Raw genomic sequence first — 15,670 nt, forward strand, 5'->3', positions numbered from 1 at the left:
AAACGTATCCCATCGGGGCAGAGCAAGGGGAAGGCAACACCCCAAGCACCTCGGCTGTCAGGTGGGCATGAGGTTCCAGAAGGAGCCTGCAGAACACACTTTTCTCAAAGGTGAGCACGCCAAACCCTGAGCCCCCAGACCCAGTCTGAATCCAGGAGGTGGGCACCTCTTCCTGGGCAGAGGCTCTCTGTCTCCAGCGTCTGCAACAAAACAGGCACTAAACCAGCTCCAACTCTACCTAGCTGGGAAGACCCAGGAGTGCGAACGGCTGTACTACCGCAACTCAGACAGGAGCACACGGAAATAAGGAAGCATGAGAGATGTCAGCCCCCCACCCCTCCCCGCCGGAGTGAGGGATCAATTCTGCCCTCCCAGCCAAAAACAACTGGAAAACTGGACAGAACACATGGACCATAGCTGGCAGGGTGACGGACATCAGGAGTGAAGGACGGGGAACCTGGAGACCACTCCAGCTCACCTGGAGGGCACACTCAGGCCACGCAGCAAAGCACTGAAGTTGAGGAGACGGACGGAGAGTCTCGGAAGACGTAGGTCCTGCTGGACTTTGCAGGCTCTAGGACCAGAGAGAACCCCAGCGACCTGCACAGGGTCCCCTGGTCACTCAGCTGTTTCACTGGGCAGTGCTGGGCAGCACGGTAATATTCCCAAAGATGCCCACGCCCTCCTCTCCAGAACCCGTGGCTGTTAGGTGGCACAGCAAAGGGGATCTAGCAGATGGGAGCAGTGTACAGACGGAGGTGGGCGTTCCCTGGATTATGTGGGTGAGACCAGCCTAAGTACATGAGTCCTTAAAAGCAGACAACCCATCCCAGCCGGGGGAGGAGACATTCAAAGCCCAGGAAGGACTCAGCCCACCAAGGCTGGCTTTGGAGATGGGGGAAGGAGGCGCTGAGCCAAGGCACGGGGGAGACCTGTAGAAGCTGGGACATCCCTCAGCTTACAGCCAGCAAGCAAGCAGGGACTTGGGTCCCACACACACAAAGAACAAAATTCGGCCAACAGCCCCACAGAGCAGGAAACGGCTCCTCCCCAGAGCCCCCAGAACACAGAGCACAGCCCCATGGCCCTAGAGCTCAGCCCGGTGAGATCCAGGGCAGGTTGCCAACCTCAAGAACTTTAAGATAATAAGTGTCTGCTGTTTAAGCCACCATTGTTGTGCTTATTGGTTATAGCAGCCACAGGAAACTAATACAACATCATGTTGAAGAAGAAGCCACCCACCATGGCTGGTGTGGCTCTGTGGACTGAACACCAGCCTGCAAACCAGAAGGTCGCAGGTTCATTCCCAGTCAGGGCACAGGCATGGGCTGCAGGCCAGGTCCCCAGACTGGGGCACGCAAGAGGCAACCGATAGATGTTTCTCTCCCTCTCCTCCTTTCCTGCTCCCTTCCCATCTTTCTAAAAGTAAATAAATAAAATTTTTAAAGAGAAGAAGAGGAAGAGGAGGAGGAGGAAGGAGGAGGAGACAACTACCCAAGGCCAGGGAAAGAGCCACCCAAACAGGTGAGCAGAAAAATATTCCTGAAGCTCCCAGTAGCCAGAGGGGGAAACACCCAAACTCTCAGGGAAGCAGGAAGGCAGTGCAAAAGGGATTTGCCTCGGTAAGGAAGTAAAATGAACCCTACACTAAGTGCCATTCTGGTCTCAGCTAAAAAGGGAAAAGCAAGACCTGAAAGGATCAAACTGTTCCCACGTAACTCAGCCACATCCCAGCACCTAGCTCAAGAATAAGAGGAACTCAGAAATATCCAACAAGGTAAAATAGCAATGTCTGGCAACCCATCAAAAATTACCAGGCATTCAAACAAGCAAAAAGAAAATAAAATGCAACCCATAATGAGGATGAACCAATTGACGTAAACTGACCAGACGTGATGCAGAAGAAAGAATTTATAGACAAGAACGTTTAGACAGTTATTATAACTGTATTTCCTATGTTCGGGAAGCCACAGGCGCCCTGGCTGAGTAGCTCAGCTGGTTAGAGCGTCGTCCCAATGCACCAAGGTTGTGGGTTCAGTCAGGGCACGTACAAGAAGCAACCAATGAAGGCACAGATATGTGAAACAATAAATCAATGTTTTTGCTCTCCAATTAATTAATTATTTTTTTTAAAAAAGGGAAACCATAGGCAAGACTGACCATTAACATAAAGAGGTAACAGTGGAAAAGAAAATGAGGCTGATACCAGCCATAAGAAAGCCGGAGTGTCTACATTAATATCAGACCAAGTAGATTTCAGAGATATACAACCCTAAACACTTATGCACCTAATAACAGAGCTTCAAAAGACACCAAGCCAAAACTAATAAAAATGCAAGGAAAATACACAAATCTAAGTTACAGTAAGAGATCCCAACACCTCTCTCTATGTATAAGAAAGAAATAATACCAACTCCACACAAATTCTTCCAGGAAAATTGAACATAAGGGAACACTTACCAACCCATTCTATGAGGCCGGCACTACTGTGATAACAGAACAGCCAGAGAAAAGGTAATGTCGAAATGTAACAACTAAAGCTGTAGACCAATAATACCCTTAATGGACACAAATGCAAAAATTCTTAACAGTATTTTGCCAAACCATATACAAAATGTAAGAAAGGATGCTGGGTCACGACCGAGTGGAGCTACCCCAAGAATACAAGGTTCAGTGTTGTTAAGTGCAGCCAGTGTAACTCACAGTAACAGACCAAAGGAGGAAAACCACAGGCAGACAGCCCCCAACCTACAACGGCTCGCCTCAACGTACAAGTTTTCAGCCTTACGAGGGTGCAAACGTGTATGTATTCAGCAGAAACGGTCCTTAGGACTTTTAATGGTGTTCTTTCCTGGGGCTAGTGACATGCAGTGCAGTCCTGTGGCGTGATGCTGGGCAGGAGCAGCGAGCATAGCACCGGGGCCATCACGGGAACACAAGGGTAGACAGCCAACACCCTGCAATGTGGCTGTTAAAGCATCGCTCAGCTTACAATATTTCCCACTTGCAGTGGGTTTACTGGTCAGAACCCCTGCTGGGGAAGTTGAGGAGCATCTGTAATCATCTCAGTAAAGGCAGAAAAGCATTTGTCACAACCCGACGGCCACTTATAATAAAAATGGTCAGCACCTCAGGGAAACCTACAGAACATCATCCTTAAAGGTGAAAGAGAGGCACCACCCCTGTTGACGGGACCGGGGCAAGGATGTCTGTGCTCACCACTTCTCCCACCAGCCCTCACACTGGAGGGTCGCATCGGTGCGATAAGGCAAGAAAAAAAGGACATTCAAATTGAAAAAGAAGTACAACTGTTTTTAATCACGGGTGATGCAGTCATTTACGGAGAAAGCCCTACAGAATCGACCATTGAGACTGGAGTCAACAAGTCAGCACAAGGTCACAGGATATGAGAATATGAAATGTTTCGGGATAAACTTGATAAACAGGATACACAGTGCACTCCAACTGTCAGACACTGCTGGAAGCTACTAAAGAAAACTAAACTAAATGGATATACAGAGCAAAGACATCATTTCTTCCCAAAGGAAGCTACAAGTCAGCTACATTCCCAATCGAAACACCAGCAGGCTTTTTGCAGACAGTGACAGACTGGTTTTAAAATCCACATAGAGATGCAAAGGCGCAGGGAGACTGGGAAGTCAGAATGAAGTTGGGCAGGTCACAGGGATGCCCCACCCACACAGCAGGCCCACTGGACTTGCCCTCCAGCACTGCAGCCAGAGAAGGAAGCTCCTTCAGAGTCACCAACCAGAGCCTGAGCTGTGGCTCAAGGCTCACAGACTCCCAGCTCATTGCCGCTCAACACAGCCAACCGAGCTATGTCCCTGAGTTCGCGGGCAAACCCCCAAAGCCAGGTGGCCCTCCAGCTCCCTGAAGAAGGTGCATTTTTCATGGCATCCAGCAGCCAGAATCCCTGGAGCACTGGCCAGGAGTGCATGCAAGCCACAGGACATGCCCAGAGCCCCCACCAGCAGGAGATCCAGTGAGAGCTGGTGAAGGGGCTCAGAGATGCAGGGCTGCTGATCACAGACAGGTGGCACCCCGACTGCTCACCTGGGCCTCAGCGGACCCTGGGTCTGAACACTGAGAGCAGATACCTGCTTCCAGTCACATGGCTCAGCCATGGTGGGCAAGCACGAGCCCCGTGGGCTCCACCTCTGACCCACCGGCATCCTGGGGGAGTGAGAACAGCGAAATGCCAGTGAACGAGCCATGGCAGCCTAGACAGTGGTGTCGAGGTAACCAAAACAGCCCTGACTGGTGTGGCTCAGTGGGTTGGGCATCGTCCTGCAAACCGGAAGGTCACTGGTCCAATTCCCAGTCAGGGCACACGCCTGGATTGCCAGCCAGGTCCCCAGTTGGGGGCGTGGGAGAGGCAAGGGATCAGTGTTTCTCTCCGTTTCTTCTCTCTCCCTTTCCATATCTCTAAAAATAAATGAATAAAATCTTTAAAACAAAAAACAAAACGTAACCAAGATGGCTGGACTTCACGGCATTCCACTGTGACACGAAAGCAAGACCAGAGACACCTGCTCACCTGAGTCAGGACAGCTCCCCAGAGCACCTGGCTGCCAGGGCTGTAGTTGCCACAGGTCACAATCTTACCATCCTGAAGTGTCTGTCCCTTGACAATGATCCCCGCATGGTCTTCTGGGCCCACTGCCCCCTGGGCATCTTCATCTGGACCACTCACTGCCACTCACACCTTTCACCCCTGACCTCTCCCTGTGTCACCACGAACTCAGCTATCTGGGCCAGAAATCAGCACCACCCCCTCCAGTTCCTCACCTCCCTCTCACACCCTGCGGTGGTGCTCCCGGCCTCCTCCTCCTCCACCTCTACCACGCCTACCAACATCCCCTTCCAAAGTGGTCCCCGCAGCTAGACTGTCCCCTCAAAGACAGCCTCAACCCCACCCCCCTTGCCTTTGCCACCAGACAGCAGCGCCAGCTTACATCCGCAGGCAAGGCCACTCCTCCGCCCCCTGTGCCCTCTGCCCCTCCTACACCGCTTGGTGCTTTGTGCTGGCCTCACTGCACTTGAGGCCCTCTCCCCGCCCTGCCGCCCACCCCCTCCGCCGGAAAAGGGGAACCTCTGCAAGTGCGGTGGGAAACGCCTGTGCCCACAGAGCCCTGGTCCTAACGCTGCACTGCTGCTGAGCCAGAGCTGCAGGAAAATCGGAACCCAAATCCAGGCCGAGGGGCCCAGGGACCCGGGATGGCCAGGCACCACGCAGCTCTCACCATAGCTGAGATCTGGGCTTCCCGCGGCCCTGCCAGTATACCACCTACACGGTCTGACCAGTGATCCTCGTGACTCCGGACAAATGCCTCCCTACTCGGCCTCACCTCCTTTCATGTCAAAGGGAAAGGGAAAGAATACAATGACCCTAAGCTTTGGAACTCTCAGTCTCCTTTGGGGGACGCAGGAACGTGGACCACATGCCCCCATGGAGGTGACAGGCGCTCAGACAGGGGGACCTCCTGCGATCCGGCAGGGCATGAGCCCAAGGATCCCGCGTCCACGCCGGGAGGGGCCCGTCACCCTGCACCGGCGTGAGGAAGCGGCAAGCAGCAGGGCTCCCGAGCCTTTCTTCCGGGTTGTGACGCGCCGAATAGGCCCCGCGGGGACCTGGGCGCACCTGAGCTTGGGGAGAGGAAGGCGGGCTGGCGGGCTCGGCCCCGCGACGCCCGGTACGCTCGCCGCGCTAGCCTGGTGACCTTGGGGAGACCCCTCCCTGACTCAGCCTCCAGTGCGGCGTGGCCAGGGCGGTGCCGTCCTGTCTCAGCCCCAAGCTTCCCCGAGGGGCGCCTGCCCCAGTGAGCGCCGCGGGTTCCCAGCCCCCGCCCACCGGTTACCTGAAAAGGAGCCGCCGCAGCGGCCAGGATCAGCCCTCCCGCCGAGCCGCGGAACGGAGTGGGCGGGGCCACGCGTCGAGCCCGCCCCAGCTGCCCTCCGCCAACCGCGGCCAAGCGCGCGGAGGCCAGGGTCCGCCCCCACGCGATCTTTGCTCTGATAGGTCGGAGGCGCGTCCCTCTAGCTCTCTGCCCACTGCCTACCAAACCGCGGCGAGCGGTAGTGCGCAAACTCCGCCTTGCATTCGGCCCCGCCCGGTTCGCCCCTGGACCTCCTGGCTGGACTGTTGGGCTCCAGCAGGGGTTCGCCGGTCACTGCGCAGGCGCTGGGAGCACGCTCAGGCTTTTTGCGCGCCGGACGCGCGGTCTCCTGCCTCACCGTCCTCGGTGTCCACATTGGACACTTACACCCTCAAGATCTCTGCACACAGACACTGCCCCACACGGCCACACAGGCGGGACCCCTCAGAGACGCGGGCTCGGCGCGCTATTGCGCCCAAAGCTGGCCGCCTCAGAAATACACACTTGAACAGGTACACATGCCGGTGGGCCGGACCTGGACACACATGGGCACTATGCTCTATCTCTCTCACACATGAACACACACACTGAGCACCCAACAAGGACCCGGAGACCTCGGGGCCACTGACTCCTTAGCGGACAGGTACACACACACATGCACAGGGGAGGCGCGTGTTCAGTCTGCAGGCACACCTTGGAATGAAGAGGAGCAGGTCTCTGCGTTTGGGATCTTGGGATCTGGAGGGCAGACAATAAGCAAGTAAACTATCCAAAGGACACAGGACATGTTGTAAGGGGGTGCAGCTGAGGGCTGGGAGAGCAGCCAGCGTTCTAGGCAGAGAGTCCCTACCGCCTGCAAAGACCCCGAGGCTGAAATCGCCTGGTCGTGTTCACAAGTAAAAATAAAGGAGGGAGTCACGTCCAGGAAGTGAACAGCACCTTTTGAGAAGGAAGTGTTCAGCAGCACCACATTCACCATGTAGTAAGTGCCTGCGTCTTGCTGCAGGTTAGGTCTGCAGGGAGCTCTCTGCGCCTCTGCAGGTTAGGTGAGGTTGCAAAGTGGCAAAGTGGGACCCTGAGGTCAGCATGAGGGCAGGGTGACAGCTGAGGGGAGCGGCATTCTTCACAGATAAAAGGGCTTCAGCCTGTTTCTTTTGTAGGGGAGGACAGAACTCAGGTGGCCCAGTGAGGTGCTGGCAAATGAAGCTGGCCCCTCAGGAAGAGACCCAAATCCACCCTCCAACCATAATCCAACCAGGCTGGAGGGGCAGGGGTTAATTAGGGCATGTGGAAGTTGCCAGGGAGGGAGACAGGAGACTTCTTCCAAACTCACACCTGGATGGCTTGCTCTTCTGCCAATGCCCTGAGTATGTTCCCCATGGCCAGGGCCCGGCATGTCCTGCTGGCCCTGCCCCCTGCCCAGCCTCAGCCAGACTTCAGTCCTCAAGCACACAAACTGCTTAGCACACATTACAGATGTCATTTCACTTTTATTAAATTATTAATGCCAATCTCCCTTCCCCAATGGTAAGCTCTACAAAAGGCCCATGTCCAGGATTTGCTCCCAAGTATTTGGCACCAAGCCCAGCATGTGATGGGTACTCAAGGAGTGTTCATGGGATGGAGGAATGACCAAACGTGCAAAGAAAGAGGAGGGAAGATGGACTGCAAACTGGAGCTGGTGACTGACTTGCCGGCCTCCAGTGTGTTCTGGGCCCCAGTGGGAGCTGGGGAAGTAAGAGGGGTGCTGGCAATGGCACAGCCACCCTGGGGCACCCCCACGGTTTTCCCTTGTGCTTCACTAGCTCTAGACCGGGCCCTTCTCCAGCGCTTCCAACCCTGAGGAGCAACCCTGCCTTAAATCCCCTCTGCTTTGGAATACCTGTAGTGGTTGCTCTTTACCTAACCCACAGGTCAGCAACAAACTGGTTACTTTGTCCACATTTGCTATTTTCCAGGCAGTTTGCCAGATGCAGTCTGTGTGGGAGCAAGGGAAAAGCAGGCACAAGCCTTGCTCTCATGCAGCTCACAGTCCAATAGGGATGAGAAAATGAGCCTCAGCATCCCGGGCAGGGCATTCCTGGGCCTTTCCTGCAGCAGGGCACACCACAGCCACCGTGAGTCCCAGTGGGGGACAAAGCAACTACACCGACACCAAGCCCCCACCACGACCCAGGCCCTGTGGGACACTCCCAGGACAGCAGTCCACAGCCTCTGTGCTATCCAGCTCCTGGCAGAGAGACTGCATTTGGGCCTCAGTTCTGTCACCTCATTGTGCTCCAATCTGAGACCCTAGAGAAGCACTGCCTGCCTGGGACAGGCCCGTCAGGTGTGGTCTGTGGGAGGTGGTAATTGCAGCTACAACTGCTTCGTACAGCACCTGGCCTGCAGCAGGCACCCGGTAAATGTCACCTACTACTCCAGGACTCTCGAGAATAGGTCAAGGCAGGTTCACACTGGTTGCTCTCCACTGGAGCTGCTAGGTATGGGGTGGGCCCAGGCTGGAGGCCTCACTTGCCTTGGAGATAATGTCCTTAAGTCTTCAGAGGGCTTTGGGGGAAAGTCCTCCAGCAGGCCTTGGCAAGCTTCTAGGCCTCAGCAGAGGAAGGCCAGCGCTCCCCACCCACTAGGCCTCGGCTGCCTCCTTGGGACCCTCCCAAAGGACAAGGAGTGCAGTTGAAACAGTCGCTGCCCTGTGTTTTCCTTTTCCCTTCCTCATGTCCTTAGAAACCCCACTCCCCTTCCTTGGCTCGCTCCCCACTCCCAGCTTCTTGAAGGCCTTTTGTGTTCAGCCACATCCAGGGTGGCCCACAGAGGCCTCAGCCTGGCTCTAGCATTTAGGGGTTTTCACCACATAGAGTGGGCCCCATGCAGGGCAGGGCTGGTTCCAGCAAGATGGTCTCAGGACAGGAAGGTCCTAGGGACAGAGGGACAGGGACACTCCCTTTGAGGGCACAATGCTAGTACAGCTCTAGAACCCTCCATTCTAGAACCTGCCCCTGCTTTCCTGGAGCCTGCCCTCCCCTGCACCAGTCCCTGACTGCATCAGGCCCCACCCTGAGCCCTCAGCCTTGGTCATTCCCTCGTCTCTGCCTTAGTCCCAGCAAGACTTCAGAAACGTGGCTGCCCCTGAGGGGGCACAGGTCCCACCTGGCCTCCTGCAGCCCTATCACCCCTATCCCTCTGACATAAGTCAGGCCTCAGCCACATACCCCACCCCCTCCCAAGAGCCCGCATTGAGTGGGACAGCCCTGGCCCCTTCTGCAGTGCTGCGCTCTCCATGAAGGGCAGCAGCAGGCGAAAACTGGACCAGCAAACCTTTATGGCGCAGGTGCGTGAGTGCAGGGACAAGGGCTATCTGCTCTCCTCCAAGAAGATTGGCTCCGGGGCCTTCTCCAAAGTCTACCTGGCCTACGCCACACAGGAGCGCATGCAGCACAACCCCAAGCTGGCCTCTGACCTGCGAGGCAAGCGCCACACCATGGTGAGGCAGCCCGCCTCCTCCTCGTGGCCCTGGGCTCAGGGAACCTTCCAGCCCAGCCCCAGAGGGCCCTGTCCTAACCCTACTGGGGTGCCTCCCAGCGGTTCCAGTTCCCTCCCAGTGCTACACCCTCCCACAGGCCAAACACTTCAAGATTTTGAACCCCTGAGCACATAAGTGCCTGGGACAACACTGTCCCCCAGGACTCTGCTTACCCTGCCTCACCCCACCCAGTTCAGCTTGTGCTCAAAGGACAAGGGACCTGTCCTGCTCCACCCTGCCCCAAGGGGCTGCGGTCTGCACACATCGGCCACCCTTTGCCCCTGCAGGTGGCTATCAAGGTCATCTCCACCGCTGAGGCCCCTGTGGAGCTCTCCCGCAAGTTCCTGCCCCGTGAGATCTCGTCACTCAACGCTACCTACAAGCACCTGAATGTGGTAGGCAGAGACCCTGCAACAGCCAGCCCCATCCTGCCCATCCCGTGCCAGCCCTCACCTCACCTGCTGCCCACCCCAGGCCCACCACCACCCCCATCCTGACACCCCAACCCAGGGTACTGCACAGCCCCTCCTCGCAGTGGCAGCAGGCAGCTGGGCGTCGTGCAGGTGCAGCTGTACGAGACCTATCACAACAGCCAGCGCGCCTACTTGGTGCTGGAGCTGGCAGGCGGCGGCGACCTGCTGGAGCACATCAATGCGGTGTCAGACCACCGCTGCTGCCCAGGGCTGGAGGAGAAGGAGGCCCGCAGACTGTTCCGGCAGCTGGTCAGCGCAGTGGCCCACTGCCACAGCTCGGGCATCGTGCACCGGTGAGGGCGCAGCCCAGCCTGACCCCCACCTGCATGGAGAGGCCCACCTGAGCCCAGGCCCAGCCCCACCTGCCCTTCCCCACGCAGGGACCTAAAATGTGAGAATATCCTGCTGGACGACCGAGGCCTCCTGAAGCTGACGGGTGAGACTGTGGCCAGCCCTAGCCCTTGTGCCTGCTTGCCCTGACTCGACCCCAGCCACCCACCTTGCACAAGGCCCCTACACACTGGCGTGCCTGCCAGGCCCTCAGCTTCCACACTGGTCTACTCCAGACTGGACCCCAGCCTGGCTTGACCTTCAACCCTCCCAGAAGGCCTTCACCCCATCCTTGCCCACAGCCACCCTGCAGTGACCCCAGGCCCACCACATAGCCACCCCTCCCACCAAACCGCCTGCCCCACACCCCTGCACAGACTTCGGCTTCGCCAGCCACTTGGGGATCAAGAAAGAATTGCTGAGCACCTTCTGTGGCTCCATGGCCTACACCGCCCCCGAGATCCTCATGAGCAAGAAGTACAGTGGGGAGCAGGCCGACCTATGGAGCCTGTGAGTGCCACCCCACCAGCCACCCCAGAGGCAAGGCCCCTGGGCAGGGGGTGGGGGGGGAGGAATGCCTTGAGAGCCCCTGTCCCTAGAGGTGTCATCCTGTATGCCATGGTGACTGGGAAGCTGCCCTTCAAGGAATGCCGGCCCCACCGCATGCTGCTCCTGATGCGCCGTGGCCCCACCTTCCCACCAGGCCTGTCCTCAGGTGAGTGCTGCCCTGCATCAGAGGGTCATTCTGTGCCATGGAGGGGGTAACAGAGGAGACTCACCTGGCACCCGCCTCCTGCCCACGGTAGGTGGGACCTAACTCAGACCTCACCTCTCTGTGCCTGTCTGCCCATTGGTGACAGGCAAAGGACCTCTAGCAGACCCCTCAAAGCTATGGTAATTATTGGTGGGGAGCGAGCACAGGATGGGGAGGTAAGAGGGCAGGTGGAGGGATGACGGACTGGAGCCATTGAGTCCTTGCCCACAGAGTGCCGAGACCTGATCCGGGCCCTGCTTCAGCTTCACCCACATGCGCGCCTGGACCTGCAGCAGGCGGCCAGGCACCACTGGACGCAGCCCACTGCGCATGCACTCTTCTGCACCGTGCTCAGCGCCTCGGCAGGTGGGGCAGGGACCTGGGGGTGGGGGCAAGTGGGCTCTCCCTGAGCGCCCAGACTGAACCCCCAATGCGGTCCACAGCAGAGAATCAGGGGGAGCCCAGAGAGGACTCAGAGCCACCAAGGTCACTCCTGCAGCTGCGTCGCCCCCAGCAGCTGGGAACCCCCAAGAGCGCCTCTGGCCCAGCACCAGAGCCCCCGGATGCCAGCCCAAAAAGAGGTGGGGGCTCTGCCAGGCTGGGTCAACGAAACATTGAAACGGCCAACTTGGGCATGGGCGCCTCACGGCAGCCACCTCCACTGTGCTCCAGGAGCACTGTTCAGAGTGTGCTGGGGCTCTACCAGGTCAACTAAGGGTAGGTGGGTGGGCTGAGTGGAGGTCAGATAAACCGTTTATTCTGTGGAGCCAGAGGTTTGAACCAACTGGCATTGGGGAAACTGGGGATGCTCCTGAACCAGGGAAAATGAGTCCACATACCTCCATGCCAGAGCTTTAATTGGGGGGTGGGGGGGGCTGTGGAGATACACAGCACCCATGGAGCACCCAGCCACCATGGGACAGCACAAGTGAGCAGACCTCCAACTTTGGAAACAGGACAGAGGACAAAGAGTAGGGGGGCTGGGAACCCCTGGGGAGCCAACCTGCACTATAGCACAGGGTCTGAGGGGGCCAGCACTTGAGTCCTGCGCCGAAGATGGCACTAGGTTTGGTGGGAGGCCCAGGAGAGGAGCAGAGGGTGGGGCCACACTGACAGTCGGCCAGTGACAGCTTGGGTGCTGCAGTTAGGGGACCACAGGTGGCGCTGTAGAGAACCGGGTTCTTGTGCTGACAAGGGGCTGCAGGCAGAGCCAGGGCACAGGTCAAATGGGAGAGTTGAGAGGATAAAGGGGAGGCAGCACCCAGCCAGCGTTCGAAGGGCAGGCCGGGTGGGGTGCAGCTCTAGGAGACCCCCCAAAACAGTCTGTAGATAGCAAAGGTCTCAAGAGGTCAGCCCACTGAGGCTGAGGGTAAGCTGAGGGCCCAGATGGAGGGACTTTGGGGGACTAGCAGGAGGGGGCATTGCTGGCACCAGGTGGCTGCCTGGGCTCAGACCCCTGTAGCACCCCTGGGACTGGAAAGCTCCAGCTGGCCGATCCAGTTTGCAATGTTTTCCTGTCCTGCCCCACCACCCTGCTTGAGAAGTGCCTCACAGCTCTACTAGTCAACCCCCTGCAGGTCCCTGAGAGCCCCAGGGCCTGGCCAGCTGGGATTGAACAGTGCTCTTCTGAATAAGCTACATAGTTGCTGGAAGCAACAAGGCACAGGGAGGTGCCCTCAACACTCCAATGTTTAAGGGGCATTAGCCCTAGAGTCCTCAGCATGAATCCAGAGTTTAAGTATAGATCTGCTTCTCAGCAGGACACAGCCTTCCAGCAAGGTGACCCAGAGGCCCGCAGACAACTGCAGGAAGGCCTGGTCTGGGAGGCCAGGACTGATGGGCTAGTAAAGGCGTGTCTGGAGCTGGTGTTGGGCTGCAGGGACCTCAGGTGGATGCATCCCCCTCCACCTGTGGCTCTGGAGCCAGCTCCCACTCCTGCTGCTCCCGCTGGCACTGCTCCTGGTCCTGGTGGTCCAGCCGCTGCAGCTGGCACTCCACATCCTCAGGCACCTGCACCTCCAGCAGGTTTTCCATGCCATGTTCTGGCTCATCTCCAATGAGCACCTGCAGCAGGGAAGGAGGTGAGCAGCTGGCTGGCACACCATGAACATCTCCCTGTTCCCCACAAACCCTGCACCCACCTGGATCAGTTTCTCACAAGTCACCCGCACATCAGACTCAGGTTCCCAGCTGTGCAGCTCACGCAGAATCAGGTAGGCTCCCTGGTCCCTCACCTGCTGCCGACCCTGTGCTGTGGCTGTCAGCTGAAAGAGGACAGAGGTTAGCTAGGTGTCAAAGTGGTCATGTATATGTTGGGGACAGGGTTACTGCAGCAGGACCTCTGCTCGCTCACCAGCATGATGGCCTCAATGAGCATCTTGCGGATGTCGGCATCAGGCTCCCGTTGCTTGTCTGGCGGCAGGTACTGCAGGTCCACAGGCAGCCCTAGGGGCGAGTGTGGGAGTCACCGGGTCCCTGTGCTAGGCAGCCAGGCCGGAACCCACCTCTGTAAGCCTCATCTGTGCTCAGCAGCTTGTTGCTAAAAGTTTTCAGAAGGAGGCTTGATCTGGACTTCCTCCCTGCGCCACTACTGGCCTTCCCTCCTGCCAGGCCAACCCTGTGGACCCACCCAAACTACTCACGCTCCATTTCCTCCTCAGAGAACTCCTCAGGCCCCGCCAAGGGCAGCAGCAAGAAGGGGAGAATGTCCACCTTGGGCCCCAGCAACCACTCGTGGCGTCCTGGGTGGGAAGCAGGGATGGGGGCCAGTCCAGAGGTGCTCTAGAGTCCAGTCTCTCCCCATTGCCCGCCGCCGCAGTGCCTCCACCACCACTCACGATGCTCGAAGCAGCAGTTTCGAAGCGTCCCCACGACCCCGCCCCTACGCACCGTAGAGTCTGCGTATTGGGTAAGGGGCAGCAACCGCTGGACCACGCACCTGAAAGAAAGGACCACTCAGTACTGTTCCTACTCACTTCCACCCCCTCCCCACGGGCGTCCTGCTGTTCACCTGTCGGGGTCCAGCAGGAAGGCTCGCGCCGCGGGACGCTGGCTGAGGTTGGAGAGTACTGGCCCCAGGTAATGTAAAGGCGCGCGGGCATTGTAGCCGGGAGTGCACAGCGCGCGCACAAGCCGCTCCAGGCCTGACTCCCCTGGCTCCACAGCCGTCAGCGCCTCCATCAGAGAGGCACACGGCGCCGGCTCGCGGCTGAGGTTGGCTAGTACGGCGGCTGCCTCCTCCGCCCAGGGCCACTGCGGATCCAACGCACGGCCCAGTAGGCGGGCAGGCAGCCCAGGCTCGGCCGCCAGCAGCGGCTCATGCAGACCGGGGTCGGCGGCCAGGTTGACGAGAGCGCGGGCTGCGTCTCGGGCAGGGGCCGGGGCCGGGGCCGCCGCCAAGTCGACCAGCGCCCGCAGCAGTGCCTCCTGGCCCGCCAGCAACGTCCGGCCCTGCCCCGAGCCGGTCAGCGCCAGCACATGCCGCGCTGCCTCCTCCTGCAAGTCCGCCCGCACCCCGGGCGCCAGGAAGGGAAGGAGCTTCGCTGCCTCCACTTCTAGAGTCAGCAACCCTGCGGGGCCGCCGCCACCGGCCGACGAGCCAGTGTCCGTCGCGGCCTCCTCCATGCCCGCCAGCATTTGCAACCCCAGAGCCGTACAGCGGTCGTACCTGCGCTCCGCCCCGTGGCGACGTGTGGTCCGAGACCCCGCTCATCAAAAATCCCGGAAGCCACAGCGACCAATCCTAGTCTAAGGACTCAGCGCAAGGGGCGGGACCAGCACGCGGAGGCGGGGTCACGCCGAGGCCCGGGGCATTGTGGGGCTGAGCGCCGGCCGGAAGCGACTCACCTGTGTGTGGTGCGAGGCGGCCGTGGGGGGTCAAGCATTGACCCTCATGTGTATCCCCATCCGGTGGTGTGACCCCTGGTGGCTAACTGATTACGCCGGCCCTCTTCCATCATGGATCGAGCAGAGATCCATCCTTCGCTGGAAGAGACAGATTATCGATGACATTGATTGACATTCCAATGTCAGACCAGCCTTGCAATTCCTAGCACAACTCCCTTTTCCTCCTGTTGTAGTTACGTTTGTATATATTGTTGTATTTAATTTGCTAAAATTTTGTTTAGAATTTTTGCATCTCTGTCCACGGGGGATACTGGTCTGCAGTTTTCTTATGTCTTTGGGGTGATGTTGACCTCAGAAGGGTTGGGATGTATTCCCTTCTCTTCAGTTTTCTGCAAGAGTTTGTGAAAGTCGTATTATTTATTTCCTTAGTGTTTGGTAGGACTTCCCAGTGAAGGCATCTGGGCCTAAAATTCTTTCTGGGAATATTTTTCAACTACAAATGAAATTCCTTTAATGGATACACGACTATGCATGTTGTCATTTTCTTCTTGGGTGACTTTTGGCAGTTTGTGTCTTTCAAGGAATGAGTCCTTTTCATGTGAACTGCGGAATTCATTGGCATGAAGCTTGTTATAATATTCCCTTACTATTCTTTTCATATATGTAGCATCTGTAGCGGGGTCACCTCGTGTTCCTGGTGTGTGTAATTTCTGTCTTGTTTCTCTCTTTCTGAAGGTCTTGCCAGAGGTTTATCAATTATTATTGATCTCAAAGAACCACCTTGTGGACTCATATTTTTTTCTATTGCCTTCTTGTTCAATTTCATTGATTTTTTTCACTTTGACCT

The 15,670-nt window shown here is 57.5% G+C and overlaps 3 protein-coding genes across 13 annotated transcripts in view; 1 reads left to right on the plus strand and 2 right to left on the minus strand.

Moving 5' to 3' along the window:
- MROH1 (maestro heat like repeat family member 1) overlaps positions 1-5,940 on the minus strand; it is a 44,982-nt gene extending 39,042 nt beyond the window's left edge. For 6 of the 11 annotated variants that reach the window (XM_045204881.3, XM_045204879.3, XM_045204873.3 and 3 more), the window contains exon 1: positions 5,880-5,940. The gene's annotated coding sequence lies outside the window, so the exon portion shown is untranslated. Of the gene's footprint in view, positions 1-49; positions 201-478; positions 3,954-5,662; positions 5,848-5,879 lie in introns of those variants that run through there. The other 5 variants (XM_045204874.3, XM_053930061.2, XM_045204875.3 and 2 more) reach the window with 4 other exon arrangements.
- A 3,237-nt stretch (positions 5,941-9,177) lies between these two features.
- Positions 9,178-11,542, plus strand: LOC123477871 (testis-specific serine/threonine-protein kinase 5-like). Its single transcript, XM_045181688.3, has 7 exons — positions 9,178-9,381; positions 9,708-9,815; positions 9,984-10,186; positions 10,274-10,329; positions 10,601-10,733; positions 10,823-10,938; positions 11,209-11,542. The coding sequence occupies exons 1-7, from the start codon at positions 9,178-9,180 to the stop codon at positions 11,385-11,387; spliced, it is 999 nt and encodes a 332-aa protein (XP_045037623.2). The 3' UTR covers positions 11,388-11,542.
- A 268-nt stretch (positions 11,543-11,810) lies between these two features.
- HGH1 (HGH1 homolog) lies at positions 11,811-14,861 on the minus strand. The gene is made up of 6 exons (XM_053930146.2): positions 13,988-14,861; positions 13,815-13,915; positions 13,620-13,718; positions 13,331-13,422; positions 13,119-13,241; positions 11,811-13,041 (listed from the first exon to the last, which is right to left on the minus strand). The coding sequence occupies exons 1-6, from the start codon at positions 14,611-14,613 to the stop codon at positions 12,862-12,864; spliced, it is 1,221 nt and encodes a 406-aa protein (XP_053786121.1). The 5' UTR covers positions 14,614-14,861; the 3' UTR covers positions 11,811-12,861.
- Positions 14,862-15,670: the final 809 nt, after the last annotated feature.

Source organism: Desmodus rotundus, chromosome 8, assembly GCF_022682495.2.
Source record: "Desmodus rotundus isolate HL8 chromosome 8, HLdesRot8A.1, whole genome shotgun sequence".
NCBI lineage: Eukaryota > Metazoa > Chordata > Mammalia > Chiroptera > Phyllostomidae > Desmodus > Desmodus rotundus.

What these genes read in the sequence shown, in the direction of transcription:
- LOC123477871 (XM_045181688.3), top strand. Translation starts at nt 9,178, where the DNA reads ATGAAGGGCAGCAGCAGGCGAAAACTGGACCAGCAAACCTTTATGGCG. An exon ending in AGGCCTCCTGAAGCTGACGG is followed by an intron (nt 10,330 to 10,600) that starts GTGAGACTGTGG and finishes ACCCCTGCACAG; the next exon opens with ACTTCGGCTTCGCCAGCCAC. An exon ending in CCCACCAGGCCTGTCCTCAG is followed by an intron (nt 10,939 to 11,208) that starts GTGAGTGCTGCC and finishes CCTTGCCCACAG; the next exon opens with AGTGCCGAGACCTGATCCGG.
- HGH1 (XM_053930146.2), bottom strand. Translation starts at nt 14,613, where the DNA reads ATGCTGGCGGGCATGGAGGAGGCCGCGACGGACACTGGCTCGTCGGCC. An exon ending in TCATTGAGGCCATCATGCTG is followed by an intron (nt 13,242 to 13,330) that starts GTGAGCGAGCAG and finishes GTCCTCTTTCAG; the next exon opens with CTGACAGCCACAGCACAGGG. An exon ending in CTTGTGAGAAACTGATCCAG is followed by an intron (nt 13,042 to 13,118) that starts GTGGGTGCAGGG and finishes TCCCTGCTGCAG; the next exon opens with GTGCTCATTGGAGATGAGCC.